General features: G+C 38.9%; 2 protein-coding genes across 2 annotated transcripts; both read right to left on the bottom strand.

Annotated features, from left to right (window-relative positions):
• Positions 1–1,028: 1,028 nt before the first annotated feature.
• Positions 1,029–7,483, bottom strand: LOC111216352 (matrilin-3-like). The gene is made up of 6 exons (XM_022737854.1): positions 7,318–7,483; positions 3,661–4,236; positions 2,444–2,569; positions 1,894–1,992; positions 1,583–1,652; positions 1,029–1,463 (listed from the first exon to the last, which is right to left on the bottom strand). The coding sequence occupies exons 1-5, from the start codon at positions 7,481–7,483 to the stop codon at positions 1,597–1,599; spliced, it is 1,023 nt and encodes a 340-aa protein (XP_022593575.1). The 3' UTR covers positions 1,029–1,463; positions 1,583–1,596.
• Positions 7,484–8,292: 809 nt separating this feature from the next.
• Positions 8,293–17,273, bottom strand: laptm4a (lysosomal protein transmembrane 4 alpha). Its single transcript, XM_022738011.1, has 7 exons — positions 17,048–17,273; positions 14,748–14,868; positions 12,807–12,883; positions 10,866–10,988; positions 10,291–10,386; positions 9,820–9,918; positions 8,293–9,377 (listed from the first exon to the last, which is right to left on the bottom strand). Exons 1-7 carry the CDS (start codon positions 17,174–17,176, stop codon positions 9,303–9,305), a joined length of 720 nt encoding a protein of 239 aa, XP_022593732.1. The 5' UTR covers positions 17,177–17,273; the 3' UTR covers positions 8,293–9,302.
• Between the last annotated feature and the right edge of the window lie 2,966 nt (positions 17,274–20,239).

Genomic DNA, 20,239 nt, shown 5'->3' with positions numbered 1-20,239 from the left:
GAATTTTTGTTTTCAGTGGCACTGTGTTTCTGAATAAAAAGAGTTAAGGGATTAGGCAGTAACACCCCCGCCCCCCCACCACAGATATCAAATCTGTTTGACTGTTTGTGAGAGGTTCGAGTGAATTATAGCACATTGTCAACAGACATGTCAGAGCTTTACCATTATATTTATCTTTCTATATTGACACAGAAATACATACATGTCACAGAAATCTACAGTACTATAAAAGCAAGTGATATAATGCTTCTTTTGTATCTACAGAAGCAGATTTCAGTGACATGTCAGTTCTCACAAATGATCTATAGATAGATGATTTATAAGGTTGTATAAAGGTACAGTGTCACATTTATCATAATAAGTCCAACTTGAATGATCCAAACTTATCATAACTCAATATAAGGGGTTCAAAGTGAGTTGATCAGGAGTTAAATAATGTTTATATTACTTGTTAATAGTTAACGTATTAAACTATTTAAATAAATAGGAGCATATAGGACCGTAATCCTGACAGGTAAAGTTTAAAATTATAATCCTTAATGTTTTCATGAATTTAAACCATGATTTTGATACTATTTATCTGTATTTTTAAGTAATACCCATATATTGTATTTACTGTTTGTCCTTACCTTTCTATATAGTATATTTCACTGTCTGTCACAGTCTGCCGAGGCACCATGGATTCACAGGACATGATGTATGCATGTAATCCAGGATGAGTGTTTTCATTTTATCTCATTGTCTCACTTGTCAACCTCACAAGATTCTGAAAGTGTGATTTGACTTATAATATTGTCAGTGTCACTCTCCAGGTTATAAGGGGGAAAAAGTGCAACTCCTGTATGATTACTTTATTGTCCAATTTGTCTCTTTTATTATATTTATAAATCTTAGCAAACATTACATGTCATCTCATATGATAGATGATGACAAACACATATATATATAACCTTCGTAACAGAGAGTATATAATGAAGAAAATATGCAAAAAACACTTCATGTAAGAAACCTTTTGCTGTTCTATTAAAATCAAATCACTTCATAAATCCAATGAGACATTTTCACAAATAACTACTATATACAATATGCATCTTTGTACAAACTGGACACAAGACATACGTAATACAGTACAGGATAACAATGAAAATAGTACTCATTTTCTTTGGTTATTTAACATCACACCATGATCATATTAGTGTTAAGAAAAAATATTATAAGTAGCTTTTACAGCAGTTTCAAAACATTGCATTCACTGTTCATAAAAAAATCCCAGATCAACTGTGGATATTGTTGCAGCAGTCAGTAATTTGAGGGATACTGGTGTATGAATCACAGCTTCACTTGGCCTGTGGTTGAAGTACGTGCAGTAGTTATGGGTGGAGGCAGATGACAGGAAGCAGATGTCTATGTTGCAGTAAGTCCATGGCTCTGCTGCTGACAGGAAACAAACCGGTTAGCTGCCTCTGCAGAGAGTAAATAAACACGAGGTCAAACTGTGAGGTGGGTGGGAGTTTTTTTTTAATTCTTTTTTTTTATTTTTTTATCACCAATCATCCCAGAAGAAAAAGCTTCCAACACTTACCACTGTGTCCAGCTTTAAGCACGGCCCACCATGTTCTCCAGACGCTCTATTCTCCCAGACACATCGGCTAGTGAGGTCAGTCAAGGAAACTCATTTGCAAACACATTTACAGGGACAGCTAAAGGACGAAAACAGAATGAGAAATGCTGGTCATATTGCCCTGTTAAAAATAGACAAGACACAGTGTTAATTCATATTCCAATAACAATCCCAGCAGTGTAGAAATAACCAGCTGCTGCCAGCTCAGTGAAATGTGCTGCGGGGACTGTTTATAATAAAGTGTCTTCCATCTGAACCAACAGAAAGGATATGCTTGGCTGTGAGCTGCTGGATGGCCGCCTGCGTCTGCTTCTGGAAAGCCAGTCTGGCTTCACATTTACAGGGATCCTCCACCACCTCCACCTTCACCTCTTTGCCAGGAGAAAGCGAATTTCACATCAGTGTAACAGATCATGCGGGGAGTGAAAAAGCACACACAACACCACCCACTCTACTTTTTCCAACCAGGCTGCTGGGCAAGAACAAGAACCAAAGATGAAATGAACACACACACACACATTTAAATAGACACACTTTCCAAAAATAATCTACATTATTAATTTACCATTGTCATTGTGCCACAACAAAAATACAGTTGTAGTGAAACAATTCTATAATATTACCTGATAATTGTCCAACAAATGTCACATTCAGCACTGAATAATAGAATCAGGGATAATGCTCAGCTGGTTGTGATATTGCTTAGAAGCAAACACATACTGCACAATACTCTTTACACACTCTCTCACAGTCTTAGACTGCATTAGTATCACAGCAAGGACTTTCATATTTACTGCAGAAATCCATACGGTGTGCTCTTACGTTTCAGGGAACATGTTTTCTTGTCCGCGTTCAAGATATAACCATTCCGGCACTTGCAGTAATAGGAGGCGTTGCTGTTGACACATATGTGTTCGCAGTCATGTCCAATGGCACAGGGGTCCAGACCTAGAATAAACCGGGATTAGGGGATGGAGCTGTCAAGGCGGGAGCATGGGAACGGTTTCATGTGCTAGTGTACAGTAGCTACATTATATAGGTAGGTTACTCTGCAGAGTGCAAAAATCCACCAAACCAGTTGATGGTTAAAATGTAGCCTACATCTTTTTTTAATGGAGGACATATGCTGACAAAAATGATTAAAATAGACATTTGTGTGTGTGTGTGTGTGTGTGTGTGTGTGTGTGTGTGTGTGTGTTTTTCTTCCAAAATTCATATTTGCAAGCTTCTCTAAAGTGTTTGTACTTGACCACATGTCACTTGTGGTGGAAAACACCTTCACCTCATCTAAGCCAAGGTCATTTGAAGAGCTTAGTTTCACTGTGTGTTGGACAACACAGGTAAAATCACAGGACCCTGAAGTGCAACAGTTGTGACAGTTACACAGACACATGATTTCATAAACGAGGGGGACAAGACAAACATCAGACAGTGACATGGAAAAATTTCAAGTTCACAGCAGAATCTCACTTGTTCAAATCTTATATATATATACTATAATATCAGTAAATGAAAATTATTGACAAAAAACAGTTGTATTAGCAAATTGTTTACAATTACTAACATTTGATCCATGTCCATATTACAATGTATTTCAGTTATTTTGTTGCATTAATCTGGATTTCTACTGCTGAGTTGTTTGGAAAAGTGAGGTTCTACTGCACATCTAAATCATTTCACATAAAAAGGAGTAAGGTGGAAGCAATCTACAATAATGCATTGATTGCGAAACAAATTACTAATGATCACCATGTACAATTTTTGCTTTTTTTAAAAAAGAAGCTGAAAGTGTAGGGCTATATGGCCCCAAGACTTTGCATGGGTTTAACTTAGCAGCTACAGGCAGGTTCTAGTGCCGACATCTGCAGTCCATGTGGGGGTTGAGAGCATCTGCTGATTTCAAAGTTTATAATTCAACAATAGCAAAGTAAATGATCCGCAAACTGAAACAAAACCCCCTGAAGACTGTAGGTGCCCCTTACAAAGGAACTAGAACTAGGGTTAATGGTGGGAAAACGTCTTGCTCCTCTTTGTCCTACCGCACAGGGTCTCCCTGAACTTGGAGGTGAGCTTCTCAATAACGCCGTACGTCTCCACATAGAAGACGTGGTCCTCCAGAGGGATGCTGGCCATCAGCTGCAGGGAGCGCATGTCTGCACGGTCCACCCCAACAGCGTAGATCTCGATGCCTGAGGCCCGGGCTGTTGCAGACACTTCCTCCACCTGGTCTTGAGGTCTCCCGTCCGTCACAATGATGGCCACCTTGGAGATGTTCCTTGAGCGAGGTCGGGCTCCAGACTGCTCAGTGAAAGCTTCGTTCACGGCAGTTTTGATGGCGAGGCCGGTCATGGTGCCAGCCGCCAAGGGCTCGATGCGGGAGATGGCTTTCTTCATGTCTGGCTTGTTGAAGTGGTCTTTGAGCAAGAACTCGATCTTGACCGTGCTGGCGTAGTTGACCACAGCCACTCTGGTGGCCTCTGAGCCCACGACCAAAGTGTCGACCATGTCGGCCAGGAAGATCTTGACCTTCTCAAACTCACCAGGACGCACGCTGCGAGAGCTGTCGATGATGAAGACCAGGTCCAGGGGACGGCTCCTGCACTGAGAGTCTGTCTCTGGTGATTAACCAAACCACGGCAGGATTAAGTCCATTTAACACTCAAAACCCAGTTCATCATTCAGACAGAAACATGTAAGCTTTTTGGTTGAACTTTCACTGTGAGAGAGATACAGTTAATAATCAAAAACAGACAACTTTGGGATGCACAATACCCATTCCTACCCATTTTTGTGCATCACCACAGAGGTGAGATAAAGGGTCCTGGTGAAACGATGTAGTATGCCTTAAGACATACTGTGCATCATTTCAGGGTTTCAACAGTCCATTAGGGACTTCTCGTTGATCTTATCCTTTCATCTCATTTCCCTGAATGAAAAGGATGCTTGATGCCCACACATAAAAAGTGACATCACACCTAAAGATGGAGATGGAGTGTTAGGAGCCCTACCTGACCAATCACTTACACATACAGTAGGCTACACTAAACTACATATCTGTAGCTAAACATCAGATTCCCTCTGCTTTTTCAAATTAAATACGACTAAAATTCTAACTCTGCTTCTATGAAATCAGTTTTAGTTGATGCTTCAAATACCTGTTTCAAAGTGGCCTTCTTTTGTAGCTGCAGAAATTAAAGGATGAATAATGAAGTGATCAAAACAGACATTCAGTCTGATTATTGGGCTTTCTGCTTTAAAGCAATTCAACATTTTGGGAAATACCCTTATCAACATATTTATCCACTCTCATGCCTGTCTTCTTTTTCTTTTTTTGTTATTTAACCTTTAATTAACCAGGAAGTATCTAGCATATTAAGTATCACATAGTTACATGCTGGTTGGTAGGACAGAAGCTCAAAGAGATCTGACCTGGAAAGCATTTAGGAGCATTGGTTTATGTTGGGAAGCAAAACCTGACTGGTAATATTCTACCTGTCTCCACAGGACTGACGGTGGTGATGGGGCCGCTTTGGGTACTGACCGGTAGCGTCACAGGAGCGGCGGTCTCCACTGGCGGCTCTGTGGTCACCACCACTGGGATGATGGTTGTCAGCGGTGCCGCTGTAGTTGCTGGGAGAGTTGGCGGCAGTGTCGGCTCTGGTAGAGTTGAGATGATGGTAGGAAGGTGTACCACAGGTGCTGTTGGTACTGTGGGGTCTGACTTTATTGGGCACGGACCTTTTACTTTGTAATGAAACGGGCCTTTGACCCTTTGATGTTGATGGTAAGCTACAGGTGGAGATAGACCTTTGTATATGTGGTGCGTTTGTGGCCCTGTGAACCTGTGGTGATAGGGTGGCATGGGGACGGAGGGTCTGTGGTAAGTCACTGGTGGAGATAGAGGAATAGGTCGATACACTACCGGTGGAGGGATCCTTGGTGGCTGGTAGTGGTAGTGATACCCTCCTCTATACGTGTAGTCACTTCTGTGAACTACAGGGCCACCAGAAAGGAAAAGTGATAGAGATCATTAGTAGGTTGAAAGACGACAAACAGGAAAGCTGTGTAAGATGACTCTGTGTAGAAAGTTGTTGTGAAATATACAACATTCACTTTTGCTTTCTTGGGAGCACAGACAAATGATTAGTTAAAGCATGAGTGTACATTCAGCCACCTGGTTGGTTTCAATTGTACTGTACAGTGCTTGTGAAACCCCCAGTCGAGAATTTAGATTTCATGCATGTTGTGCTTGAGAAAAGTATAAAATCTTGTTGTTATAATGTTGGTTAGATTAAATTATTGAAAGATGAAATATCTGGTCTTACAAGGCTTTAATATTAACATCCAAAAGTAACTGTCTAAAAGTGTAATCAGCAAAAACTGACTGACTTACATTCCAAAACAATTTGCATTATTCTTATGGAAACAAACTTTTGACAAGAGACTTCAACACGTATAATGTGGCTAGAAAGCAGTGTTTAAATATAAGAAAGTACATTTACTCAAGAACAGTTTTCAGCTGCTTTTCCTTTGCTTTAGTACTTCTACCTTATAATTCAACTTAACTACATTAAAGAGGGAAATGTTGAACTTTTAACTCAACTTCAATTACTTGGCAATTACAGTTACTTTTCAGGATAATATTTTATATGCAAAACCAATGATGAGTTCATTAAATATGATGCATTGTTGTAAATTAAACCAGCAAACAGTACATAAAGAGGTTAAAGTACGCACCACTGTGATATTGCATTAAAATGCTGCTTAAACATGCTGTAAATATATCATATACTTTAGTATACTGTAAACTAATAAATACTGACAGGGACATTCTTCTGCATTAAGGGTACTTTTTACTTTGCTGAACCTTTGAACTTTACTTAAGCACAATTTTGAAAGCAGAAATTTTACTCATCATAGTGTTTTTCAGCAGTGAAGTCATATGTTTTATATGTTACACAGGTTATAGTAGCAAAACAAGTAAAGGTTCTGCACTCAAGTCAAAGTACAGAAGTATAGTACGAGTATAATACGAGTAAAAGTACTCGTTCTGCAGAAAAATCAAACCTCTGTGACTGATATATTACTACATAGAACATTATTGTTAATACTGATTGATGCACAAGTAGAATTTTATTGTTGCAGATGATTGAGGTGGAGCTACTTCTTCCAGTTGACCTCGATGTAAGGATCGAGCCCTTCCACAGGGACACACCATAAATCTGAGGGGTCGGAAGATGATTAATGTACTGCTACACAAATTTGTATTAATTTTGTCTTTAATCTAATTTGAGCTTTTTTGTGAAATATTGGATAATTTATTGGATGGCATACATGTCTGAAACTTGACGAGGGGTCCCAACTAGCTCATTTTTAGCAGTGTATTTAAACTTATAATAATCCTTTTCACTGTAAAATCTTAAATGAAAATAAAATTAGTTAAGTGAAGAGAGTATTTCTCTCTGTGGAGCAGAAGAATGCTGTAGGATAGAAATACTCAAGTAAATTACAAGCACCTGTAATTACCTAAGTACAATACTTGAGTAAATGTACTTTACTTTTCAGCACTGGTGTTTTTTTGTTTTTTTTACTGTGATCAGTTTACTTAATTTCTTCCACCAGTACCAGAAGCTACTGGCTGAAACTGTCTTTCAGCAAGAGTAAAAAAGTATTTTAGAGACTTCAGTAAAACTTACTTGCTGGATTCAGGGTCCTGAGTGGTGGTCGACCATTATTCCTGGTTTGAGCGTAGCTTTGTGCAGCTATCAGGTGAGGATCTCCTGCATTGAGGTGATATGTGCCCAGTACATCAGACAGCAGCAGGGAAGCACAGTACAAGAGGCTCCAGGGGAAAGACTTCATCATATCTGCACACAGAGTCCTCTGGTGGTCTGTCCAGTGTCTGCGCTCTGTCTCTGAGGGTCCTGTTCAGCTCAGCAGGGGTCTGACCGCCCCCTCATATGAGGAGCTCTCAGTGCAACACGTCAAACTGTCGACCCAATCCAAAGGTGGGACATGACCTGCAGGCCACGGTAAACAATGGTATGTGGAGGACTTTATACAAAAAGATTTAAATAATCTATCCTAATCTGCAGTCTGGGGGAGCTTTATAACTTTATAGATATTTTTCCCCCTTTCTTCAATTGCCTCATTTATTTCTGAAAAGCTGATTTCCTCATTGTGATCAAGGGTGGAGCCAGGATTTCAGAAATACAGAGCTAAAGCCTCCCCAGTACCACTCAGAGATGTAAGAAATTCTGAAACCAAAAAGACCTCAGTGTTTGTAATGACTGGTTTTAACATATTAAATAAAATTAACTCCTCAATAATACATTTTTTTTAATGAAAGAAGATGTAAATGCTAAAAAAAAAACCTACATTATTACTATGGTTAAAGTGCATGCTAGACAACACTTGTACAGCTTTCATCCTCACTTCCCAATGACATTAGAAGATTTGATCTTCATAGTTTAGTCTTGGAAGCAGCAGTTGAAAAAACAATTTCATCTCAAGGTCCATTTAATATCAGAACAGCTACTTTTCAGCCACCATAAATGAAAAGTCTGCCAAGAAATGAACATTTGAACATTTCTATTTCCATGACAACCGTGCAAACTAAAAAGTTTGAGCTTGAGCTGAGATTTGTTTTTGTCAACAACACAACACATACCGACTTTGCTATTAATCTCTTTATTGAATTTACTTCAGCATATCTGACATGAACAAAAGTCAACTGGAGATATAAATGTTCTGAAATGTTTATTGAAGTCAAATGTGTTTCCACTAGGATAAAATCATATTACCAGTAAAGTAATGGGGTGTGGGGGGTTTGATAAGCATGCAACTACTTATGTTCACAAGACTAACTGTTTGCTCCAGATGTTAGGTGAGAAGGAAGCAGAGGCAATGATCCACCATCAGTGCCCACTGCTGTTTCTTTCTCTCTCTTTCAGACTCAGCTGGAAAACTAATCACTAGCTTTGCTAACACAGGGCAGCAGAGAGTGATGAAAATGTTGGCAGGGGGGTGGGGGTGGGGGCGGTGCGTGAACTGAACCACAGCAAAGCTAAATAAATAACAGACAAAAAAGAGCTACAGACTCCATTCAAGACTGAGAACGAATAGTCTAGATATTAATAATTAGGGAAAAAAGTAACAATTCAACAATAAAGAGCTATAATAAGTGGATTGTCATAATATTTTTTTTAACACTTCATATATCAATCTATAGATAGGATGGTGCTGGATTGATGAGAGCATTTCAAGCAATTTAATTAAATTTTTCACATGTATCCCTTTTACTAAGACATAAAAAAGGCCAGAGGGGAAATGGGCTGGTAGCTTCCGTTGCTTTTCAGTCATCACATTCATTCATTTATTTCACACAGATCTCTATCTTTCCCACCTTCCTCCTCTCACACTTCTATAGACAGTCTATAGAAATACAGCGAGCCGGGTAGGGTTGAACAAAGCGTCTTCAGTGGCCTTACACATACACAGTAGGTCAGGGGAGGGGATAAGGGCGTAATGGTGTTCAGAAAGGTTTAGTGAGGGAATGTAGGAATGCATATGGGTGTGTGTGCAAGTGTGTGTGTGTGTGTGTGTGTGTGTGTGTGTGTGTGTGTGTGTGTGTGTGTGCGTGCGCGCGTGCGTGCGTTTTGGCAACAACTGGTGCTGGTGCTTAAGCAGGCATGTAAGGAGGAGGAGGTTCCTTCTCTGGCATCTTCATTGCCATCTCGTAAGTGGGCAGGATGTACTGGAGAGAAAGGGAAAAAAATGATAAAGATTAAAGATGTTTCTGAGCAGAGGAACAAGGGTGCACACACATCATAAGGTTGTGTTTGTACACCGCTACAAAAAATTTGTGCTTCACTGTAGGGCCGGGTGATAAAACAATCTTTATGATAATCACTAAAGTAAAAATCCCACAATAACAATGACAAAATGATGAGCAGTTTACGATAGATGACTCTGTTCTGCTTTTGGATTAACCCTCTTCCGCACAATGACTTTATTAGGCCACAGCAATAGGCTAATGTGGCTTTTCAGACCTTTTTGTGTGGACAGCATGCCACCTGCTGGCTTCACTTAAACATTACACATTGCTGCATCTGTGTCCAGTGCCTTATCGTGACATTAGATGCTCCTGATAAAAACCTTAATGGTCAATCACAGGGCATCACAGGTAGATTTCGTACCTGGGGAGGGGTCTCAAAGGCAGGGTAGACAGCAATCTCTGGCATGTTCCTGTTGTTGATGTACTTGTAGCAGTTCCACACACAGTTGATCAGGTAAGCCTGCAAAACAGATATAAGATTGTATTTGGATTTTTAGAGTAATTAAACCATCAGTAAATAGCTTCAATCCTTCGATTTGCTAAACCACAACTCCTTGTTTTTTTAATTCCTACAAGTTAAATAAACCAGAAAAATGTAAATATGACAGCTCCAGTGTTGTTAGTACACAGAAAAATGTTAGCCATAGCCTAGCTCTGCAAACCATGTCTTGAATTCACCCCTTTACTGAACGCACAGACAGGCAATTACTATCAGTTTTCTCATTTTACTATATTCCATTCCTTTTTATATTTGTTTGCTTTAGGAGGACATACATTAAATAAACCAATACTGAGTAAACCAGGCTTTACTGTGAATAACCAATAGTTTCACCTTGAGGATGATCAGGAAGGCAAAGAAGACTAACACAAAGAGCAGCAGGCAGCTGGAGTCCAGAGAGAGGAGGTTATCCTTGTACGGGAAATCCGGCTGAGGATGAAAAGAACAGACAAAGTCAGATAATCAATAAAACCTCTTCATACTTATTCATCTCACATCACCATCAATACTACCACTGAACTAATAAGCAAAAAAACTGATGATATCTGTGGGGATTTGGGGCTGAGGAAACAATGTAGTTTGCTTCTGACTGTTTTCGTAATTAGTTTAAGGGACTTAACAACTGCATAGTCAGCAGCTCATTTGCATTTCCCCCACTGTTCTCCTCAGTTTCTTTAAATGTGGAATCATACTCTAAAAACAGTGTCCTTTTGTAGAAGGAAACAATTAATGAATGTGTAAGAACATAAGATTCACATTAAAATCGTACGAAACAATGGGCAATTGGTTATAAAAACTGTATTCTCCAATATGTAGACTGTGTCACGGTTCTCTAAGGTAAAACTAACACAGGAGGGGTAGTGTGATTGAGTCTGGTAATATCAAGAGTGTGGGCTGCTGGGACTGACCAGCTGGTCCAGGTAGTCCTTGATCCTGGGTAGGTAGGTGAGAGAACTGATGGCCACCAGGCAGCTCAGAGCAAAGTCAAACAGCTGGTAGCAGAAAAACGGGATCAGCCATCCATCACGATGCTGAAGAAATCAGAGACAAGAAATCAGAAACAGGTGCAGAAGAATGCCTAACCAATTGGGGTGATCTGATTTAAGATAAAAAAGAACCATGTTGCATTTTATTTCAACCTCATCTCTACACATTTGTTTCAATTTAATGTGGGTAGCTTTTATTAAGCGTACAGCTTGTAACTACTGCCGCTATGGCATCTCGCAATCAAATCAAAAATAAAAAACGCGGTTCGGTGATATCGCGAGGTTCCCGGTTAGGATTCCTTCAGTGTCTGTCATTCAGGAGGTTTTGGCACTACTGGAATTATCCAAAGAGGTCTCCTCCTCCTCTCCAAAACAAATGGACCAGGGGATTAAAACTAGTAAAACATTGAATAAAGCAGTTTAACGTTAAAAATCAGTATTTCTCTGACACTCTTCAGCAAGCAGAGGATGTCTTGGGGGGACTGGGAGTTGAGCTGCCACTAACGTTTGCTCAGCTTGTTTCTCTGATAACTTATGATCCAGATGTCCAATGACTAAAATCCTTCATCCAGTTAAAATATATAGTTAGGACAACTAAGACCTAAATAATGTATGTATGTATGTATGTATGTATGTATGTAGGTAAAGAGTAAATTTTGACCACTTCTTGCAGACAACTATAACGCCGACGCATGCACAAAGGCGATATGACACCATTGACAGATGACCAGATGAAACGGACCGTTACCATGATTAAAATCACGGATTTCTCGTTTGAAAATTCATGGAAATGTATAAGATAAAGTAAGTACACTACTCTACAAAATATATAACATATATTTAGTCACTTTTAGACATTTTAATGACATCTACAAATCCTGAGGATGGACTCACATCCTGAGCAGCAACAAATACTTAGCTTCTCAAGAATAACAATCTAAACTTGGTTTCCTTGGTTTAAATCTTGAGTGTTCCAAGATTGAAAACTTTTTTTCCTACTGCTCAGGATGTGACGGCACCTTCAGATGTGGTTTGGGATAAACGAAGACAGCTTGCCCACAGAAATGGGAAGAGCTGACTCTGTAATGTGTATATTTGCTAAAATGTAACAAATACATAGAGATGGTTGAAAAATCCGCAGAGCAGTCCTTTTACTTAGTCACTTCAAAAGAAACTCTACAGGTATTCTGGGTGATTTTTCTACCAAAAGCACAGTATACTCCAGCCTTGACAAAAATCTACTTCACTCTTCATTTCTACTTTATGTAGCAAAGTAGTGAATATCTTTGGCATTTATAAACATTGAGGGGCATTTCACTAGGACTCTACACCAGCACACTCTGCACCACCACGCTATACTAAAAAGGGTATCTGCTACATTTGTCCAGGAGCAAATAGTTGCACAGCTAAAGCATAAATAACCGGCATGGACAGTGTACAAAGCTGGCAGATGTGTGCCATAATTTAGCTGTGCAATCATCCCAACTAGCAGCGCAATGCAGGTCCACGTCAAAGGCTACCAAACCTGTAAGTCTTGATGCCATCAGGCAGGCCTGTGAGGTAAAGATGAAAGGCAGTGAGAACATAGCATTGAGCGCTACACCCCCACTGCAGCAAGATTCTTTTAAACATTCAGCTAAAATGTACTGTAGTTAAAAAAAAAAAGAAAAAAGAGGAGGGTGCTTTGGTATTTCCTGTTACTCACTCTGGTGCTATTATTATACAACTTGAAAGCAATACTCTTTATGCAGCATAATTTTGGATTACAGATTTGCATAAGAAGCCATGACAGTCCTTTAAATTAAGTGCATGTTGTCAAAAGAGAATTTTTAAGAAGGCACCATATCTACAGTGCACACTTACAGTAATGGCTCCATACACCATCATGGCACTGATAGTGAGCATCAGCAGAGAGATGGCAAATCCAACACAGGCATTCTCTGTATGAGACAAAGTGACAACAAACAAAATCACCAAATGCAGGCAAAGATTTATTATAATTTTATTTCAGCTTTAGCCTTGTATACGCAACGCAAATGTATAGAGTGTGGATGAATGGATGTTTGCTTGTGCTCTTTGAGGCAACTGTAATTTGCATATAGTGTAAGTCAACAGCCTCCAGGGCTCCTCTTTCCAGTCAACTCTGTTTTAAAGGCCAACTGGGAGCATTAAGCCTCTCCCTCTCGGCTGCAATGAAACTCAGTCTGAGATAATTAAAAGGCCTGCCTTTCATATCCTCTTTTCCCTCCATCGCTCAGTCTCTCACTTCCTCAAACTGTTCTGCCTGTTGCACAGAAGAGATGTTGCTTGTGAGAAAGCTACTGCAGCAATGCGGTGCAGAGACACTTCTCTGTTGTTCAGTTGCTCAAGTGGAACAATTTGTACATCAATGGATGAAAATTCACACAAGGTTAAACTCTGACATCCATCAAATTATAAATATGAAGAGTCGATATTATAGTTGATAAAAATATCATGTTTGTTATGTGTAAAACATAAACATCAATCCTTATGGATCTTTGTACATAAAAATATATATATATATATTTTATTCAAAATGTTCAAAAAATTCATCCTTGCATTCTCTACTTTTCCAGCCAAATTACTAAAACCGATTCATTTTGAGTAGGGCTGCGGCTAAAGATTATTTTCATTAGCAACTTATCTGCCAATTCTTTTCTCAATTAATTGATTGATCGATAAATAACTTTAAAACATGTCCTGAATTGTGGGATACAATGAGTGCAGCCTGATGAAACCACACTTATAGTCAGGAGTAATGACAACTTAACTAGTCTGAATGCTAACATTGTCTCTGCAGGCTGTGGACAACCTCCACTGCCCTGTGTGCTGGCATGAGCCTGCTGTGGGAAGGTCAACCCACCGTGGTTGTTTCCCTTTCTATCCCGCTGAGTCACTATTTCAGAAAAATGAAGACGCCTTCACCAAGCCAACCAACAAAACAACCCCCATCTAGAAAGAAAGGAACGCTCACTGTCCTGCCAGCCCTGCCCTGGCACATACAAATACAAACACCTAGGACAAACTTAAATCCTTGAGGAAATACAAAGGAGCGACACCAGTGGCATCACACCAATAACAAAATTTTCAGATGGCACGTAAACAGCTCAGCAATGTTCTGTTGTTCTCATGGGTAGTTTTGTTTAGCAGTCACTGGGGAGTTGTGCTCCCTGTGGAAGATGAATCACATGTTCAACTTCAGCATAACAGCAGCCCCTGGGTTAGTGAAAGGCCCTATAGAGAAAAAGTGGCTACACAATGAAAAATCCAATGAAGAAAATATCTATTCAGTGGTGTTTCAATGAGCAATTTATCATCATCATCAAGACACAGTGGAATATAAAGGCTAAGCATAACAGAATGAGTTGTGTTTGATTAAATTAAGAGTGTAACTGACAATTTCATTATCGATTAATTCTGCAGACCATTTGCCCATCTTCTGTCCATTTTCCGAGAGTCTTTATTGACATAATCTAATGTAGTGCTTTACCCAACAGATAGTCCAAAACCCCAAGATATTCTGTTTCCAATTACATAAAAGAGAGAAAGAGAAACAAATCCTCACACTGGCAAAGCTGCATCCAGGGAAGTTTTGACATTTTTCCTTATAAAAATATCATTGGTGATTAATCCATTATTAAAATAGTTGCAGATTAAATTTCTGTTTCTGACTAATTAAACGCTCTAGTGTAAACATGTGTTAGAGTGAATAAAATGTAATTGTTTTTACAATGCACTTTTTTTAGCCCATACAGTAATTCTTATGCAGATTTCACAGCTTACCAGACATCCTGTTGGAGGCAAAGTAATGGTCAATGACCTCATACTGCAAGTCGATGGTGGGCACGTTCTCCGGGTGGGTCACAGCTACGGTCAGCAGGATGCCCATCAACAGGTTGACTACCTGAGGAGAGGAAGTGGGAGATTTAAGCTTTACAAAAAAAGACTATAGCTGCGGTTTTGCATATTTTAGCACATCAACTACTAAAAATGATGTATCCTTAACATAATTAACAATACTTTCAAAAAATAGAATGGAATATGTTTTATCTTAAATACCTCTTTTCCAAACAGCTACTGGTTTCAGTTCATGTCAGTATTGTACATAAATCAACTTGCAGAGACATGCATGAGACACTACAGTGAACAATTTATCACCCTTTTAGTTAAATTAGCTTTATCATTATGTGGGAACACATTCATGAGGAGGAACCATTCCAGGAATTAAGGACACTCCATCGTTCAGGCTAAAATGTACTGCATTCACAAGATACAGCACATTATAGAAAAAATAAAATAAAATTTATACAACAAACTAATTCTAAATACTATGAAAACGAATTATAATTAAGTGAAACCAATGGTTACCTGGAAGAAAGAAAATGAAACTTGTATGCCATGGGAATAATTGGTTATTATGTAAAAATGATGTAATGTGTTATTTAAAGAAATTAACAGAAAGAACCCTTTAAACATGAAACTAACTTTTGAGAAGTGGATGCCTTAAAAAGGAAGAAAATGTGAGTGTAATGCTATTCAACAAGGTCAACACCCTATATAATATTCAACAATTCAAGTCACAACAGCATAAAACTATGCCTTCTGCAACAAATGTCTGACCATGCAGGATTTAACTGCAGAAAAGTATTGTATAGTGAGGAGGTCATTTGTGTTTACTGCTTTACATATTCAGACAACTTCAAAAGGGAGAGAGTTGAGATAAAAAAAAAATTCTGGTGAGATTCAATCCTGGTTATTTAGGTGAAGACAAAATAAACACTGTGAGATTAAGTGTGTCAATCGCACACTACTATACCAAATCAAGTGCTAATAACACTTGGTACAAGTGGGTAAAAGAATTCATCACTTGCACTGCCCAAACCAGTACGGACAGAGAAGGAGCCTTGCCTGCACTGCAAGTATGGTGTAACATTATCTATCAGCGATTGTGTTCTGCTTTCTTAGCAATTGTTTTCACAACTACCCAAACTACCCAGGTTTATAGGCTTAGATTTAAAGTCTTTAGTCAAACAGAGGATTTTTGATTCTTCTCATGAATTTAAACAACACTAACAAACACAAACGAAAAGAGTAAATATTCCCAAAAATCAAAGTATAATGGGAGTTCTCTGAGTAATAAAAAAATTACCAGCCTCTCCTAAATGTAGCAGCTGGTCTTTATGGCCCAGCCTGCTCCCGTCTGACTGCTTGTCTGGGTGTCATTGTTGTATCAGATTTAAATGTCAATTGTAAACAACCTAGAGAGTTGTACAATCACTGTGAAAATTGTGGTGTCAAACATTGTCCAGCTGGCAAAAAACTCATGCCACGATTTGAAAACGCAACAAAAACCAGAAACATCTGTTATGTGATGTGGGGAAATGAGAAGGGGATTAATCCAGCTGTGAGTTTAGAGAAGCTGCAGGGACAAAATGTGCTTAGGACAGCGGCAGCCAACAGCCAGATGGTTCAACGTGCCAACGAATACCGCTTCCTAATTTAACCCGCAATAACATTGAAAACTAAATGCCTTTAAACAACAATCTGCGTCATGTTAATAGAATTGAATGTTACTGCGGATCTCTTCTTAACGAAACTTCTTCTGTTGTGATTTGACAGCCGTCACGTTAGCACGTCTGCCCGGGGTCGGCTAGCTACTGTGCTATCCAAGCCAAAGTCACATATTTTTTTTTTTTAATTTTTAGAGCCCATATGGTTAGGAACTGATAGATAACAGTTTCTGTTGTCGGTTTTATAACCGCAATTACAAGGTTGTGAGACAGTCAGACAGAAGTTATGGACAGACGCATTTATCCAAACCCGGAATTATAACAGGGTATTGCTAATGCTAGCGCGTTCTGTGTCCGTTAAGTCGACATGTAATGACTGTTTTAAATAGTAAAAAGCAACATTTAGCTCATATAAGAGTTTATGATAATGATCACGATACATCTTCGGAAGCTGTTAATGTTGCCTAGTTGTTACTGATGATATAATTCCCTACTTTAACGAACTTAACACAACTGATATTGGTTGTGCTAGCTTCCGTTAGCGTGCTAACCTCCATCAACCATTTTACGTACCATGTACCATGTTCCCAGGATGATGGTCCCCGTTCGGACATGGCAACATCCACAACACCTGGTGGTGTACAGTCGGTCTCGACTAGGCTTAAAATGATGCATGTCCTCTACAAGCGTAGGGAGAAACATCGGGAGAGTTGTTGGTCGTGAACGAGGAAAAGCCTCTCAGCATCAACAGTCAGCTAACGAACACGCAGGAACGCCCACCGCTTCCCCCACGACGAGCTGCGCGACACCGCGGATAAAAACAAACGCTCTGACAGGGAGGAAGAGGCGGGACCGGGCCCAGCTTTGAACGACAGGAGTTTCCGCCAGTGAAAAGCCTGAAGTAATTTGAAGATACAAACATGTTGGAGCTACTTTAACAAACATTCCTCGATTCAATGATGACAGTAAACTAACGGAGTATTTTTGCACTGTGTTACTGCTACTTTTTCTGAAATAATTCTTCTTGAACCACTGTCCCAGAGTCCCAGATCCTCTGGAGGCTTTAGGGCCCTATGCTCATCGTTTGACAATCAGTTTGTGGTATTTCATATAACTGCAAGTGTGTTTTTAATACTGTGTCAGCATTACTGCTACATTAAAGCACATTATATGGCAAAGCTTGAATTATCACTCAATCTTAAGGCCCTGTCTTCACAAAATAATTTGCTAGGGTCAGGGTTACCTAATACTGACCAATGATTACTAATACATACATACTAATATATACCACACATAACATACCAAAGACATTGAGGATTAAAATAGTTATAGAGCTAATTTATTAATTCTACAGTAAAAAAAAATAGTACAAATCATTATATGGCAGATACAGTACATAGGCAACATAATGTGTTACATTGTAGTAGCTGATTTTATCATTACTTAATCATTGTAATTAATATTTAATATACAACCTCAAATGAGTTTCCCCTAGATTCTTAATTCATATCTCTTGATTTACTTAGCTAATTGTTGTTTCCCTGCTCAACAGAGTGGGTCAAATATTTATGGTACAACCAGGTCTGTATCCAGGATAACAGAAATACTATTCATTAGTTTATTCATCCATTAGTCCAGTATGCACCTTCAAATGGTCAAGGGATGTCAACAGATATATTTCACAGCAGACGTTTTGGTGTTACTTATAACATTAACGGTGGTTCTGATCTTTTCAAGTGTCCCAGAAAGACATGACAGAGTTACAGTGAGCCAACATTCGAACAGGACCCTCAAACTCAAGCAGCATTTCAATTAAGTTACTGATCATTACCCTGGCAGACTATTCCCTGGATACGATTTCCAAAAAATGACACAAAACATTACATCAGAGGACCTGGCCTCAGTGTCCTCAGCCTATGGCCCTGGGTACAAATGAAGCAATTTCAAAGCATTGTAAAACATACGAAACAGAGAAGTCATCAAATTAAGACAATTCTTCATATTTTATCATCAATAAATAAATCATAAATAAACAACAGATAAATTTGCATTAAATGCAAGAATAATTGTCATCCCCTGTGCAGCCCCAGCACCCCTGAGGCAAGAATACATTTACAGTAGCTCTGAAGGAAGGGAAATAGCATTATCAACCTTGGTGAGACAGTTTTTAAAAAGTGTGGACTGGAAAGTTAAATGACTCCTTCCCTGTGGATCTGCTGGCCCAGAATGTATCCTCCAAAATCTTTGTTGTGCCATTTGTAGATTAATATTGCTGTCAGTATTGCAGCCAGTGTCCCGCCTGTCACTCCGCCTGCAATAATACCTGTGAAGATAAATTACTGAGTTAGAATACTGATTCACCGTGTATGACTTTGTTAAATTCAGTGTAACAAACTGCAAAGTACCTGCAAAAAGGTGTTTGTTCTCCAAGATGCTCTTGCTGTTTGCCAAAATAATATATCCTGATCTGGTATCTTTTGTGGGCCAGTGTGTGCTGTCAAACATCCAGTCGTTGTTGGGGTAATCCACATCATTTGTTATTTCACCTGGTGAGAGTGCAGACAAGAGGCATGAATCATGTTGTATGTAGTTTTTGAGATAATAATGAGATAAACAATATATACTTTGTAAAGTGGATCATGAGATATCCTGTAAATCAGCAATTTTATAGTCATTGAACATGGTAACAAGCATTACCTTGTTCTGACCAGTCCCCTGAACCAGAACCAGAACCAGAACCATCCAGGATATATGCTGATCCCTCAAACCCTTCAGGAACGGCAGACATCTAATGTCATGGACAAAATGAATGAAGATATTGAAAATTAAGAATGACTGCTTGTTCCTGTCCCATTTTTAGACACATTAAAACAAAGAGGTGAAGGAAGCTTATGAAGGTGCTTTCCTTGAGAGGGCAATAAAGAACTGAATCATGTCCTAGATACAAAGTCACATTGAAGTAACACAATCCTAAAAGCACACTGTAACTGACAAACCCATAATGACGCAAGTGATCACAGTTTTATCACCAATAAAGAGTCATGGGTAAAATACAGTTCAGATTAAATGATAATGGCACTCCACCCATTTGCCAAAGTAGGAAACATATAAGGACACAGAATATTGTTAACAATTTGGTCTCAAAGCTATTAATACAACAGAAAGAACAATACATGTGGAAAAAGCTTCTCTCATATGAGCTATTTCTGTGACAGTGTCAGTGTTTGATAGGAGCACATGATAAAGGTAAAAAGCTCTTGGTCTTTACATGAAAAATCCATATTCTACTATTTACTTTGCATTTACTATATGAATTTTGGAGGTGCTGAAATAATATTTTCTTGAACATGAGGCATTTCAGTTGAGTAAACTGTTCTTGATATTCACAAGCAAAACTCATTGATGGAGACTGAAATGGCCTGTATCCGTTGTACACAATATACATGACTTAAATCTGCTGTTCTTCATCAAAGAAACACTATGAATGTTTTAGAGCCAGCTTTAAAGATGGAGTGCGTGTGAGGATAAAAATAAAAAGTTGCTTTGTACATTTTGGAACAATCTGGAAATTCATACATCACATTTACCATCAGGTAGTTCCTGTATCAGGGGATATTATCATTATCCCAGATGCAGTTTAGCACATAATGATGTTTACTATAAGGAATGTTTACAGGCTGTAATAATGGATAATTACACAGATGCAGTAAACCTTGTTTTTAACTTGTAATTGATAATAATTAACTAAATCATTAGTGAATTGTA

Source organism: Seriola dumerili, unplaced genomic scaffold (assembly GCF_002260705.1).
Source record: "Seriola dumerili isolate Sdu_G_001 unplaced genomic scaffold, Sdu_1.0 BDQW01000025.1, whole genome shotgun sequence".
Classification (NCBI taxonomy): Eukaryota; Metazoa; Chordata; class Actinopteri; order Carangiformes; family Carangidae; genus Seriola; species Seriola dumerili.
The sequence above is the reverse complement of the archived record's forward strand: the minus strand, read 5'-3'. Positions and strand labels throughout refer to the sequence as shown.

Excerpts from the sequence above, each read along its gene's own strand:
- LOC111216352 (XM_022737854.1), bottom strand. The coding sequence starts at position 7,483 with ATGAAGTCTTTCCCCTGGAGCCTCTTGTACTGTGCTTCCCTGCTGCTG. Across the intron at positions 4,237-7,317 it reads CAGGACCCTGAATCCAGCAA|AGACAGACTCTCAGTGCAGG; the intron begins GTAAGTTTTACT and ends GTTAATCACCAG. Across the intron at positions 1,653-1,893 it reads CCAGCAGCTCACAGCCAAGC|TAGCCGATGTGTCTGGGAGA; the intron begins ATATCCTTTCTG and ends GACTGACCTCAC.
- laptm4a (XM_022738011.1), bottom strand. The coding sequence starts at position 17,176 with ATGTTTCTCCCTACGCTTGTAGAGGACATGCATCATTTTAAGCCTAGT. Across the intron at positions 14,869-17,047 it reads TCCTGGGAACATGGTACATG|GTAGTCAACCTGTTGATGGG; the intron begins GTACGTAAAATG and ends TCCTCTCCTCAG. Across the intron at positions 9,378-9,819 it reads CCTTTGAGACCCCTCCCCAG|TACATCCTGCCCACTTACGA; the intron begins GTACGAAATCTA and ends CTTTCTCTCCAG.